Source organism: Pteropus medius, unplaced genomic scaffold (genome assembly GCF_902729225.1).
Source record: "Pteropus medius unplaced genomic scaffold, Ma_sr-lr_union100, whole genome shotgun sequence".
NCBI lineage: Eukaryota > Metazoa > Chordata > Mammalia > Chiroptera > Pteropodidae > Pteropus > Pteropus medius.
In genome coordinates, this window is record NW_024350922.1 from 1,711,255 (window position 1) to 1,725,275 (window position 14,021).

The 14,021-nt window shown below is 62.2% G+C and overlaps 1 protein-coding gene across 1 annotated transcript in view; it reads right to left on the bottom strand.

Moving 5' to 3' along the window:
- SCNN1B (sodium channel epithelial 1 subunit beta) overlaps positions 1-14,021 on the bottom strand; it is a 34,717-nt gene that overhangs the window by 2,743 nt on the left and 17,953 nt on the right. Inside the window, exons 4-11 of the mRNA XM_039840170.1 lie at positions 11,631-11,898; positions 9,964-10,154; positions 4,861-4,964; positions 3,194-3,357; positions 2,844-2,951; positions 1,660-1,777; positions 463-538; positions 252-309 (exon numbers count right to left, since the gene is read on the bottom strand). Coding sequence (XP_039696104.1) covers positions 252-309; positions 463-538; positions 1,660-1,777; positions 2,844-2,951; positions 3,194-3,357; positions 4,861-4,964; positions 9,964-10,154; positions 11,631-11,898 — 1,087 coding nt within the window. The remainder of the gene's footprint in view (positions 1-251; positions 310-462; positions 539-1,659; positions 1,778-2,843; positions 2,952-3,193; positions 3,358-4,860; positions 4,965-9,963; positions 10,155-11,630; positions 11,899-14,021) is intronic.

Genomic DNA, 14,021 nt, shown 5'->3' on the forward strand with positions numbered 1-14,021 from the left:
GATCTTATTTCTGTGTATCACCTGTTTCTCGGACTGGGACGTAAGCACTGTAGGGACAAAGGACTGTGTCTGTCTGGTTCACTGCGGTGTGCCCAGCACAGTGCCTGGGGCCACGTGGGTGGAAGGGAAGGGAAAGGGAGGGCAGAGAGGGAGCACTCTCTCCAGGGTTCCAGGTGGCCTGCAGACCTATGCCCAGACCTTCCCTAGCCCAAGGACGGGAGGCCAAGAGCTTGGCCACTCCGCCATCTCACCTCAGAAGCTTCTGAAGGCCAATCGGCCATGGAGATGGTCATCTTATACTGGGTGTCACTGGAAAAGAAAAGGCAGAACTGTGGCTGTCCCAGCCAGCAGCGCCCCGCTGCCTGCCCCGCCGCCTGCCCCGCCAATGTGTCGTGTCACGCCTGCCCCGCCACCTGCCCCGCCGCCTGCCCCGCTGACATGTCGTGCCCACGCCGCACTCACTTGCAGGATTCCTTGCACATCCCGATGCAGGCTTCCCTCTGGTCCAAGCTCCTGTGCAGCTCCGAGTAGCAGTAGACTGAGCGGGAGAGAGGTGGGCAGAAACCCTGAGCTGGCTTTTTAGGTGCTTTTCTCCCCCACTCTGAGTCTCTGGCTGTCCTCCGCCCTCTGGGCCCTGGGCCACCTAAGGTCTGCGGTTGCTGGTGGGAGAGTTGTCTCAATCCAAACTCCCGTTGTGGAGAACCACCCAGCCCCCAGCCCCCCACATCCAGCCATTTGCCCTAGCCTGGCCTGGGGGACCCTCTCCCCACACATCCAGACCCAGCTCAACAGACCGAGGCACCTTCCACCTGCTTGTCTTCCCCATTCCCAGTGGAAGCCAGGGAGACGGGGTCATGTCGAGGGGGTGGGTGGTTGGAAGGGGTAACGTTTTCCCCTCTTGTACCATATTGTGTGGGTTTCAAGAGGTGGTGGGACCCCCTCTGCCACTTAAAACACCCACCAAGGTGTTTGGACGCCAGCTGTCTGAGCCTAGCAGGCACGCTGCCTCCGCCCCCTCGCCCTCCCCTCGCCCTCTCCTCCTCTCTGTCTTCCCCTCCTTCCCCCGCCTCCTTGTTTCAAGCCCTTGGAGGCCACCTCCCTCTCCCCTCGCTCTAGTACCCCCCAGAGTGACCGGGTGAGCTCACACAGACACAGTGCTGAGGCCTCATGCGTGCATGCACGCACACACACACACGCAGTGTGCACACAAACCAGCATGCATGAATGCAGATGCTGGAAGCGCCCCCTGCCCATGCACAAACACGCAGATGGGCACCACAGTCCCGAGTGCGCCCTCACATCAAGACACACAAACACCCTTCCCCATGCATGTGTGAAAACGTGCATGCACAGACACGTGTACTCGCCAGGGCTGCACGCCCAGGCTCCCACACGCGAGAGCGTTTCCATGGCACACAGAGCACGCAGACGGTCGCTCGCACAGACACGTTTCAAGCGTGCGCTTCATGGAGTCGAGGTGGGGAGGGGAGCCAGTCCCCTGGGAGACGGTGCTGGGGAGGGTGGGGCCGTGGGCCGTGGCAGAGAGGCCTGGGCACACCCCTGGGCCCTGCTGAGGGCATGGAGCTGCACCCCTCCCTGGCGGTCAGAGCCTTTGTGGACAGGTCCCGCTGGCGAGGGTCACCGACGCGGGCCACGCACCCCAGTCCGGGAAGTCCTTGTCGTTGCAGTATCTCGCCCCCTGGGGCAGTGGGTACAGATAGTAGCCACAGCTGCAGTTCTGGATCATGTGGTCTTGGAAGCATGAGTGAATACAGGCCTGGGGGGTGGCAGGGAGAACACAGACATGACTGGTGATGTCCCCACCCCAGCCCCAGGCGTAAGGGGCCCAGGGAACTTAGTGCCCAGGCCCAGGGAGCACAGGGAGGCAGGAGAGGTGTCCCTCTGGCTCAGGAGTGGTGGTGAGGTGACTGAGCTGTTCCTACCGTCCCTCCCTGTCCTCTGTCTCCTGCAGAGGGACTCAGGCTGGACCCCAGCTCCCTAAGGATGGCCCCTGCCACCTTTTAGAGCTGGGCCCCCACGGATGACATGGGGAGGGGCGGCTTGTTCCGAATCCTGCAGCTAACGCTTGCATAGGTAATTCTTGCTATGAGGCTGCTGCAGGCTCCTGAGCCCTTTCACGGCAGGGCCCAGAGGGGCAGCTCTGAGGCAGGCAGGCGGGGGCTCCGCGGGCTCTGAACGCCCAGCACTGCGGGGAGAGGAAGTGACAGCAGAACGTGCCCTGGGAGGGGCGCGGGAAAGAGGGTGCAGCGCGCCCGGGGCTGAGCGATGAACCTGTACTCGTGCCGGGCTTCCAGGCCACTCCAGCCTGGTTTCCGTCCACCCAGAGGCCAGCCGTGTGTCCTGCAGCCAGTCACTAACCTCTCGGCCTCAGTTTACTCACAGGTGGAACAGGGTGACAACCGGCTGAGGTGGGGAGGGCTGGGCTTGGCCTCAGCGAGGGCGGGGTGGGGTGGGAGGTGGCCAGACTCGTGGGAGGGTTGAAAGCATCAAGCGATGGCGGGGTGCAGGCCAAACCTTAGTGCAGCATCTCGCACACGAGGGTTCTCCCCGGGGGACCCCAGAGTGCGACCCCTCCAGTCCTAGGCCTCTCCAAGGGCACACCTGCTGAGTGGGGATGGGAGGGGCAGCCCTGGGCCCTGGGGAGAACCCAGGGACTGGACCAGCTCCATAGCCGCAAGTGTCACAAAATCCACTACATCACCCTGTGGTCACAAAAATCCAGCAGAGCCAGCCTTGCTGGGACCAACATGCCCAGGGCGTGCACCTTGGGCGCTGTGGCGTGGGCGGGCCCCTGGGTCAAGAGGCCTGCTCCGTCCGCCCACCTGGATGGAGTAGGTCGTGTTGTGGTCGCTGTAGACGTTGTGGACAGGGACATCAGAGCCGTTCACGGTGCAGTGGCTGTAGGGCTCGCCTTTGCGCTCCAGCTTGTCCTGGGTGAGGAGGGTGTTTGCGGGGACCCCTGGTCACTCCTAGGAAGCCCCTCTGTGCCCGCCTCCCAGTAAGCATGTGGGTCTACGGATGCCAAAAGGGGGTGGCGAGCCGTGGGCCCCTCCCCCAGAGCACAGCCGCCTCACTGGGAGCCAGCCAGGGGCAGGGTAGGAGTGGACAGTGAGGGAAGGCCAGGGCTGGGCGGCCCGGTCCCCTCCCAGGCTGCACTGGGCCGTGTTCGTACCACCAGCACGCCGATGGACGTCTCGGTCCCAGACATGGCGTAGATGCCCTCGTCTTTGACGAAGGGGTACGACCTCTGCTCGTGAAGCAGCAGCCGGGCGCCGGCCGTGGACGTGAGGAAGGGCACGTAGTCCTCCTGGCTTATGTCCAGGACCAGCTTCAGGCCTGTGGGGTAGGGGGCCGAGGGCTGAAGGGGGCCCACCCCCGAGTACCCGCTGCCCGCCCGGCCCAGGGCGCCTCCGCAGCCTGCCCAGGAAGCAGGCTCCCCTTGCGAAAATCTAGCCTGTCGGCTCCACTGCCTCTTCGCTGGGCTCCCCCCATGACCTCTCTTCCGACCCCTCTTCCGCACGGTGGGAGGTCTAGGGGCTCACGCAGTCCCGCCCCGCCCCCACGTCCTCCCAGACCTCCTCTCTGCTCCCCGTCCAGCCCCCTTGGCGCCCTGCTCCTTCCTGCCGCTGAGCCCTGGGGAACGCTGTTCCCGCCCTCACCCTTCACCTGGAAAGCCCTGCTCCTCCCGACATCGAAGCCCAGGGGCCACTCCCTCCAGGGCCTCCCCCACGACCTCGGGCCCTGCCACCCGCTCTCCCAGCTCCTCAGAAGCGCCTGCCTCACTCTCGTGACTCTGTCTGTCCATCTTCCGCCCCCCCACCCCCACTCGCCTGTGCCCTTCTGAGGGCGGAGACCAGGCCCGTGACTGCCAGGGGCCAAGGACGGCGAGGCTGGTGTCTGGCGGGCTACACTACGTGCAGGGTGCTGGGCCACCTGCTTTCCCGTGCACGGTCTCACGGGTGCTTAGGAGAGGCACCTGTTATCCCCATTCCACAGATGAGGGAACCGAGGCACAGAGAGGCCACCCGGCAAGGGAGCAGCCGGGCTCCTCGATCCTAATCTTCTGCCCCATGAAGCGGGTTGAGCGGCACCCCTGAGACACAGTGTGGGCACGGGCACGGGCTGGGCGGCCCACGGCCCCGGTGCCTCCTGCATGACTGAAGCCACAGCCGCCAGAGCCCATGAGCCTTTCCGGAGCAGGCCAGCCGCCACCAGCCCCTCCCGCCCGCCCCCGCCCCCCCGCAACTGTCCTTGGTGCCCTGTCTGCCTGCGGCCCCCTCTCTCTTTCTCCCAGAACTGCAGAGTCACGCAGCTCAGACCCAGGGCTCTGCCAGGCATCAGCTGGGCGACTTGGGCGAGGCATTCAGACTTCCCCTCGCATGCCCGGGCCGCCGGGCTTGGCCATTCGCCCGCTACGCCACAGGGACCAGTGAGGTGTACACTGCGTCCTGTGCCACGGGCACCACTGTCGAACCGGGAAAGCGAGGCTCCCAGAGCTTAAGTCTTCTGCTCAGTCTCGCCCAAGGCGTGAATGATGAGGCTAGGACTTCACCGGACACAGCAGCCTGAGCTCTTGACCGCTAAGTTGCACTGCCTCCAAGTCCCCACTTTGCTCATCGGCAAAATGGGGACACCCAGGGATGTGGGCCAGGGGATTGGATGGCTGGGGAGGCATCTCCCCATACACGGGACAGGCTCCCCACGGCTGCTCGTCCCTGTGCTGGGCCCCACCCAGCCCAGAGCCTGCCCCTCAACTCCGGATGGTAATTTGGTCTCGGCCCCACGTGGTGGGGTGTCTAAAGCTTCACGGTTCTGCCCCCAGGAGGAACCAAGGCTTACCGAACTCGACTCCGGGGTTGGCCGAAGGGACTGCGTTCTCTGTCATGCCCCAGTTGAAGATGTAGCAGTTGCCATAATCGGGGTGGAAGAGGGTCGTGAAGTTCCTAAGAGAGACACCAGCAGCTGGAGGACAGGCCCCCCACTCCCCGCCCTTACTGCTCGGAGGGGCTCAGGAGGGCAGAGGTGAGGAACGGGGCGTTCCGTCCGTCCCCCCAACAGCAGTGCACGGGGGACAGGAGAGCAGACGCACGCAGAGTGGAGGCCACAGGGAGACGAGGCCGAGTGGTTATGCAGACGTGAGCCGAGGAGCGCCTGGGGCCAGCAGAGCTGGAAGAGGTGGGACGGGGTATCCCTGGACCCTCCGAGGGAGCCCTGTGACGCCCTGACTCTGGACCTCGGGTCTCCTCTGTGAAAGGAGAGCCCCGTGGTTTTAAGTCACCGCCCTAGCAGAATCCAGAGCCCCTGGAACTCCAGTCAAGAGGGAAGTGGCCTGAGGGGAAGGGTCAGAGGGGGTGTCACGCAGGAGATCGTCCACGCAGAGGCCGAGGAGAGAGGACAGCAAAACTGGGCACGGAAATGTCCCATCCGTGTCACCGAGCCGTTTCCTAAGGGAATAATTCAGCCTCAGGAAACGTTCCCACAGAGATGCTCACCGAAGCAGAGAGACGGCATAACGTCGTTTCAAAGAATTCAGTTAAAAAATTTTTTTTTTTTTTTTTTTTTACGTCTGGAACGTTTCCAAACTTGTAAAGTCAAGAGAATGCCGCCCACCGCCAGCTTCAACAGTCGTCACCCTGGCCAGTCACGTTCCTTCTCGACCTTCCAAGTGTTTTTGAAGCAAATCTCAGACATCATAATTTGTGATCATTTCATTTGTATCTCTAAAAGGAAAAACTCAAAAAATAATGCGACTACCATGTTAAAAATACTTAGCAAAAATTCCTGCCTATTGTCAAATATTCAGTTCAAAGTTCCAGGTGCCTCCTGAGTGGCACTTTGTTTTTACAGTTTATGTTTACGTTGGGATCCAGCTGGTGTGAACATGTGACCGGCTGATAAGTCTTAAATCTCTTCTGATCTCTGCCTCTCCCCATCTGACTTTTTTTTTTCTTGCAATATTCCTATAAAAAGAGTTCCAGTTTGATCCAGCTAATAATCGAAGAGGAAGAGATGTAATTAGAGTATACGATTGGAGTGTCGCATAATACAAAATACGTCATTTTGCACTCTCGTGAGTGAATGGCTCTGGGCAACGTACACCTGTGGTGACCAATGCTGCGTGTCTCCTGTTGGATGAGCCGCCAAGCCAGTGTCCTGTCCCAAAACGGAACCAAACACAACAAAAACCCCCAGCCCTGGACAGGACTGAGCGTCTGTCTCTCACGACCGTTCGCGACCCATGCTGGAGGCGGTTCAGAGACGTCCCAGGAGGGCAGTCTGCACGATCCAGACCGTGGGATCTGGATCTCCACGCCGAGGAGCGTAACCCAGCTTCTTCGACAAATGCATCGTGACAGAGGGACAGGGTTGCGATCACAACGTGCGGGCGGTGACCGGATCCGGATTCGAACAGAAGAGAGTGACATTTCCGAGTGCCACGCGGCCGGAGGGGCGGTGCTGTCGAGCCTCCGAGAACTAGGAGGGGGTCGCAGCACTGTGGTTCCGTGCCCGCGCTCGTCACAGGCGGGAGGACGTGGCATGCGGGTTCGCTGCGGGACAGCGCAGCCGGGGTGTCGGGCGTGGCCGCTGGACGGGCCGTGGGTCCCGGTGGGTTCACCGTGGGTTCACCGTGCCCTGTTCTGTCTGTGTTCTCCGGTCTCCGTAGGAAGTAGCTTTAAAACTTATTTTAAAGAAAAACTTATGTTTTTCTTATTTTATTGTAAGCAGGAAGGAAGGGGGCCCCGGGGTGTCTGATGCACAGATGTCACTGCAGTGCCTTTGCTTGGGGCCAGGCTGTGCCGAGTAGGCCTGTGACAGCCTCGCGCGTGAGCCTCCTATAACCCCATGAAGGCAGCTGCTCGTGTCCCTGTGCTCAGATTTGGGAGCCGCTCCCTCTGTCTGTGGTAGGAGGATGAAGGGCCCAGGGCGGGCTGTGAAATCTGGTCCTCACTGGGGACAGGGAGGCCGGGAAGCCCACGCTCCTTCACCCAACCAACGTTCGTGGGGACGGGCCCTGGGCCGGGGCCGCGAAGGCCAAAGATGCGGGCCTGCCCTCGTGGGGGGACATGGCACAGTGTCGGGCAGTGCCTGTCTTCCAGGGTGTCCCGCCGGGTCAGCCGGGTCTGAGCCACCAGCACCCGCAGCCCGGATCCCCCGCTGCTCACTTACAGCCCCCCTCCTGCTTGGCGACCAGGCGGTCATGTAAACTGCAAAGCAGATCAGGGCACATCCCTGCTTAGACCCTACGGAGACTCTCCGGTGACATGCCAGGACATCGACGGTCCAAGGCCCTCGAGCCCTCGAGCCCGGGATGTGCTGTGGCCAGCTCGTCAGATAAGTGGCTTCTTGTCATCGCTCAGGTTTCATCTGCTCCCAGACCGCCCCGTGCACTCACTGCCCGGCCCAGTCACCCCGTCATTTCCAGTGCTGGTTTCCTTGGCAGGATGCAGCGAGATCTGAAGCTCCCCGTGTCCCCGACTGCTTGCCGATAGCCGCCTCCTGCCCCACGCGTGAGGCTGGCGGAGGCGGCTGCCGTGTGTTTGAGGAAGAGAGAAGCTGTGGGCCGAGAGCCCAGGCCCCGCTAGCTGGCGAGCTCGGGGCAGTCGCTTCGCCTCTCCGTGCCCGCCTGCCCCACCCGTCACCCTGGGCGATGAGGCCCGCTCCTGGAGGACCGAGGGGAGGCCTGGGTGCCAAGCGCACGGGAGCTCAGCAGACGCCGGCGGCCGACGCGCTCCGCTCCCTCAGCCCCACGCATAAGAGACAGGAGCTCAGTAAATATTTGTCAGCGTTACAGATTGTGACATGTGCCGAAGCACCACAGAGGGAAGCATGAGGAGCGACAGCTCGCTCCCCCGGGGCGGGTCGGGGAGGCTGCTCGCGGGGACTCTGGGGCTGAGTGAGACAGGGGAGCCTAGGGAGTGGCAAGGAGGAAGGGCGGGAGCGGGGGCCGTGGAGGCCTGGAGGGCAGAGCCGGCTCTGGGCGTCCTGTGGAGTCAGGGCTGTGGCCACAGGGGAGGGACGGAGCAGGGCAAACCGGCCGGAGCCGGGCACTGCTCAGGAGGGCCAGTCTCCACCCAGCCCGTGGGGACACGGTGTTCTCGGCAAATCGTCCAGGACACCTGCGGCCCAGGTGCAGGAGGCTGCCCGGGGTGTGGCCGCCTCCCCTCCCACTGCGGCTGCTCCCAGTTCTGGCCACCTCCGGCCTCAGACGCAGGCGTCTCCCTCCAAAACCTCCCTGGGGCCAGGGGCCGGGCGCACAGACAGAGGCCAGCAGGCTCCAGCGGAGACCAGGGGACGGAGCATCCCAGCAGGGAGCCGTGTGACATCAGCGGCACTGTGTGGAGGGGCTCAGGGCAGGCTTCCCGGGCAGAGTCATACGTGCGTATTGCTGCCGCTCCTGCTCGTGGCAGGTGCACCCGCAGGGATCGTTAGCTCTGCCCAGCTCCTGGTTTCGAGCCAGCAGCTCCCATACCAGGAACCAGGGTTCCTGGGAGACACGACTGGTTCTGGGGCGAGGGCCTTGTGCACGGCCCAGAAAGTAAGGGTTGCTCAGGGTAAACGATCGAGACGTGTCAGAGCGGCCGAAGAAGCTCCCGTGATCCACAGAGGGTTCCTCAATAAACCCGACGAGCCCAGCGGCAGACAGTCACCTCGCAGGGTGAGCTGATCGTGAATTCCTCGCTGGGCAGGTCATGGCAGTGGTCACGCCCCAGGCCTGTGACTTCTCTAGTAAAAGATTCATCTCGGCCGTAAGTGAGCCCGGCCGTGGTTTCTGGGCATCCAGGTCGGCACACCTGTGGGGTGCCAGGGTGAGCCTCTCAGCCAGGCCCCCCGGCAGACCCCCCCTCCAGAGAGCGGGTCGTCTTGTCGGCCCCCTGCACCCCGCTCTCCCACCTCCACGCGGGCGCCCTCACATTCCCGCCTCAATTCCAGACGCAGAAGAGAAAATGCACATCGCCACTCTCCGGAGTGTGCGAGATCCTGCTCCCTGGCATCGTGCTCGGTCTGGCTCATAACTCGCCAACATTCTCTACAGGTTAGGACGTTCTTACATCGACACTCCCAGTGGCCAACGCCGGCCAGATGCGAGCGGAGAATAAATACGTGATATTGGATTACAACCCAAACACACACGGGTCCACGCGGGTAGAAATAAATGCTGAAACAAGGGCCCAGAGGGAGAAGCAACAAACCCGCCTCACAGAGGGGTGCAAACAGCACGCGTCCCCGCTCTGGGGCACTGGGACTGGTCTCCCTGTCCCCTGCTCCCCCTGCCACCCCCCAGAGGGAGGCTGGACCTGGCGACTCGCCCACGCAGAGCAGACCGTGGACGTGGTGCCTCACAGCGGGGAAGCCTGGCCCGTAGTGAGCACCTGAATCAGGTGAAGAGGGAGGGCCAGCATCATGGGCGGTGTCACGTGGCTAACACGTCCCCCCAAAATGATGTGACGAGGACAGCACCTCGCCTCTGTGGTCGTCCCCCAAAACCGCCCGTCTTCATAAACCCAGATCTACAACTTTCTGCAAAGCACCCGGCCAGACACCGTCAGTCGCCCAGGACGAGGAAGTCCGACACTGTCCCAGCTCGGAGGTAGCTACAGAGACACGGTCACTGGACGCAATGGGGTCCCCTGGGTGGAGTTCTGGGACAGGGAAACGTCACCGGGAAAAGCCAATGAAATCTCAGCAAAGTGTCGAGTTTGGTTAACGGTCACACGCCAGCCAGCGCTGGTTTCTCGGTCGTGACAAATGGCCATAGCAATGCGTGTCGGCAGCAGCGGCAGGTGAGACAGGTAAAGGAACTCGACGATCTCTGCAGCTTTGCCGCCAGCCCAAACCGACCCCACGATGCAAAGCGGGTTTTTACAACGCTCCCGCGCCCCTCGCCGCGCCTGCAGGCAGGGCAGCGGAGGCCGGGCCTCACCTGTAGCTGCCGGGCCTCACCTGTAGCTGCAGGGCTCCGCCCCGAACAGGCAGGCCAGGATCACCTGCTCGCCCGTGTAGCTCAGCTTCGCCAGCTCCTGGGTCGGCACCTGCGAGAAGATGTTGGTGGCCTGCAGGCTGTACCACTCCGTCACGGCCTGGGTGACGCTGCTGAAGTTCCGGAAGGTGCACACGGTCCTGTTGACGGAGCACTGTGGGGGCGAGAGGGGTCCCTGTGGGTGGGGCTGCTGGCAGGCGCCTGTCACTGCCCCCGGGGCGAGGGCCCGGAGCACCCGGCCAGCCGCCCATCCCCAGGCTGCCCCCGGGACTGGACCGCCAGCTGTGGCCAGTGGGGACGCGTTTACACTCGTGCACACACGTGTGCTCGGGGCTGCCGCTCACACACTGCCGCCCGGTGACAAGGACTCACACAGCCACCCCCGTATGTGACCTTAACACATGAGTGAACACAATGCACACACATGTGCACACACACACGCATGCACGCCCATGCACACCCACACAGACCGATGCCCACTTTGTCACCACATGCCATCTTGGTCACGACCGCGCACACACGCATCCATGCCCCTCCCCCAGGCCCAGACACCCAGGCTCAGGTGCGTGGCACCGCACGTGCTCCTGTGGGCAGAGACGGACACGGACCTCCGGCCCAACCCCTTCCGCAGCCCTCCTAGGACCTCCAGGCGGCCCAAGGACCCCAGACTCTGCCTCTCTCTCTGCTGGGGGCGGGGCCGGGGTGCAGGGCCCTCCACCTCCCTGCGCCCGCCCACCACGGGGTCCAGCCCACCACGCAGATGTGGCCGACTGGCCCTGGGACTAATGGTGGCACTCGGCCACCCAGCGGCCTGCCTTCTCCTCACACTCCGAGCCGGGGAGCCCCGGACGCATGACAGTGCTGAGCGCTCACCTCGCCCGGCCCCGCCCTCCTGGCTCTCTGTCTCTTGTCCCACTTGAGTCTCATGGCAGCCCTGCCCCCTGGTCATGGGGGAACCGAGGCCCACACGTGGGGCCTCCCGAGAGCTGCTGTGGCCCCAGGGACAAGCCCACTTCACCGGTGAGCACACGGGCACTGGTGGCTGGGTGGCACCAGGCCGCCCCAGCTGGTGCTACGTGCCGGATTGTGGGGAGACGCGGGGTGGGTCCTGACCTCAGGGGTGGCACAGGAGGCAGTGGCCTCCTTCTGGGCAGCATGTGGCCCCAGCCTGGGTCTCTGATCAACAGTGACCATCAGGATCACCAAGGAGCCTGTTAACAGTGCAGACCCCTGGGCCGAGCCTCGAGCTGTGTGTCTGGTATCTCCAGGGCCACCCGTCCAGAGAGAGCCTGCCAGAGAGTGGAGTCGACTGAGGGAAAAGCTGAGCCAAGGAGAGAAACAGCCCTGACGACAGCATTTGAACGCCTGGATCCAGCCACACCTGAAGCCTCAGGACCTCGCAGTATGTGAAGCAGCGAGTCCTTGTCTTGCTTAAGCTTGTTCGAGCTGGGTCATTTGCGTCCCAAAGTGTCTTGACTAACATACCAGCCTCTTCTGTTCTTTAAAAAGCTTGGCAAACAGGCACAGTGGGCACTGGCTTCCAGCCGGCCTCCTCCCCGTCGAGACCCAGATCATTGATGGGCCGACGCTCCCACCAGCCCCGCTGCACGTGGCCCGTGGCCTCACTTACCAGTCTCATGGCTACTTTGCACCCTGGGGCACTGCAGGTCCTTCCTGGCGCGGGGCTGCTGTCATTGTGACTGTCTGCAAAGAGGTCGAGGACCACTGGGTGCCGGGGGTTCCGCTCGTCGATAAGGACCAGGGGCGTGTGGTTCCAGATGGTGAAGTTCAGGGCCTTGGTGGCGTTGGTGTGGCTCGGCTCGGAAGCCATGATCCTCTCCAGGACGGCCTCCATCAGCTCATCCAGGTCCTTCAGCAAGTGCTTGACCTTGGAGTACCTGGGTGGGGAGAGGGCAGGTCAGCGGGGCAAGGGGACGCCTGGAGGCAGAACAGCCAGACCAGGAACCCTGTGACTCCAGCGCGGCTGCCACCACGTGGAAGCACGCCGTGCGCAAGCACCCGCCTCGCCATCTCCCCGGCAGGCGTCCGCACGGTCGGCCACTCACCCAGCCACTCACGTGCTCGCTCACCCACTATTTAGTGAGCACCCACTAGGCGCCAGGCACGGTGCACGGCACGGAGGCTACGGGAGCAGCCGAGACGGGCCCGGGCGCGTTCCTCCCTCAGTCAGATGCAGAAGACCCCAAGCGCTCACGGTCCCTGGGTGCCGACCGCACGCCAGGTGCAAGGTGCGGCCTGTGTCTGATTTTATTTCATCCCTGCCACAGCCCCAATGAGGAAACTGAGGGTTGCCGTGGTTGTCCCAGCTCCCCCCAGTGGTGAGGGGCAGAGCTGAGCCACGTACCCGAATCTGGGGGGGCCCCGGTTCGTGCAGCGGGCTGTGGGTGGGAAATGGAGGGAGCAAGGGCCGGTCTGTGGCCCCTAATTCTACAGCAGCGATTCGGGGAAGATCTCGGGAACGGGAGCCAGTGTCAAGAGGCCGCCGTGTTAGAAGTGGTGACTGGTCAGTCTGGCAGAAACATGTCCAGACCAGGGAGTGTCCACACCAGGCCCGTGGTGGAGGCCCCAGGCCCCGGACCCCAGCCACTCCCCACCCAATTGCGACGAGACGCCATGCCAAAGTGTGGTCACCGGGGTGGTGTGTGTCAGGACCTCCTGCAGGGGAGGCCGTAAAACCCCGGACACAGGCCAAGTTCTGGTACAAAGGCGTCCAGAGGCCGGAGCTGACGTCAGCCTCAGACGCCGACACCGCCTGTCCGCTGACCGCTGGATCAGCCCCGTGGGCGCACAGGGGGAGGGGGATGGGAAGGGCGGCGGGCTGTGGCTGTGGGGGCTCAATGTCCACAGCTGCTGTCGAGCTTGGTGGGTCACCGCATGGGTGCTGGGTTCCAAACCTGACATGCCGCTGAGTATCTGTGTGGCCTTGGGCAAGTTAACCTCTGAGGCCCTGTTCCCTCATCTATAAAATGGGGGGATTAAAATATTTACCCCAAAGGGCTGTTGGGAGGGTTTAGCAAGGCGATGCTTATAAAGTGCTTGGAGCAGTTCCTGGAGAGAGCGTCATTGTCACTATAATTATTAAGGGATCTTTTGAGTGTCTGCAAGGGCCCGCCCAAGTAGGCGGGAGACCTGTCACGAGAGGGAAGGGACTCTGCTGAGTAGAGCCCGCCCCGGGCCTTCTTTTGGACGAGAACGTTCTCCGTGACTCAAGCCACGCTGGCCCTCCTTGAACGCACCAAGCTCTGTCTCACTCCAGGGCCTTTGCACATGCCATGTACTCTCTTCGCCCTGCCTGGCTGCCTTCTACTCGTTCTTGGGGCATTTTTCTGACCTTCCTCAAGTCTGACTAGGTTGGGTCCCTTGCGTGTCCCCTTCATAGGCCTTGCCATCAAGTGGTTAAACAGTGGCCACTCTGGATTCAGATCAGGCCTGAGTTCAAATCCCACCACTGCCCATTGTGTGGCTCTGGTCGAGTTCTCTGACTTCTCTGAATCTCCATTTCTGGACCTGTAAATGGGGGCGATTATAGGCGTGCCCACCCCTAGGGCGGTCGTGGGATTGGAATTACAGATTACCCAAAGGTCAGTCAACGCGCGGCTTCCCATTTCATGAGCACTCGATGCAAGGTTGCTAGACATATTTTCTATCATCGCGTTATAATTCCTATTATAATTAATTCACTATTTAAGGAAAAAAGATTCACGTCTGTTTTCTCAGGTAGGCTGTGAAGAGGGCAGGGACTTCGTTTCATTCACTCACAGTGCCTAGAACAGTGCCTGGCACATAGTAGGTGCTCAATAAATACATACCGAATCACTGCCTAGGCACTGGTGTGCACCAAGCCCCGACTGCCAGGCGTTTTTTGAGACTCTCATTAAGCCCAGGAGGTTTGCGAATTTTGAATCTTACTCACTTTGCCAAAGGACAAAAGCAAAGAGGGGGAGGAAAGGAAAGGAGAGAAGAAAGGGGCGTAAGAAAAAGAGGGAGAACGGGGAAGAGA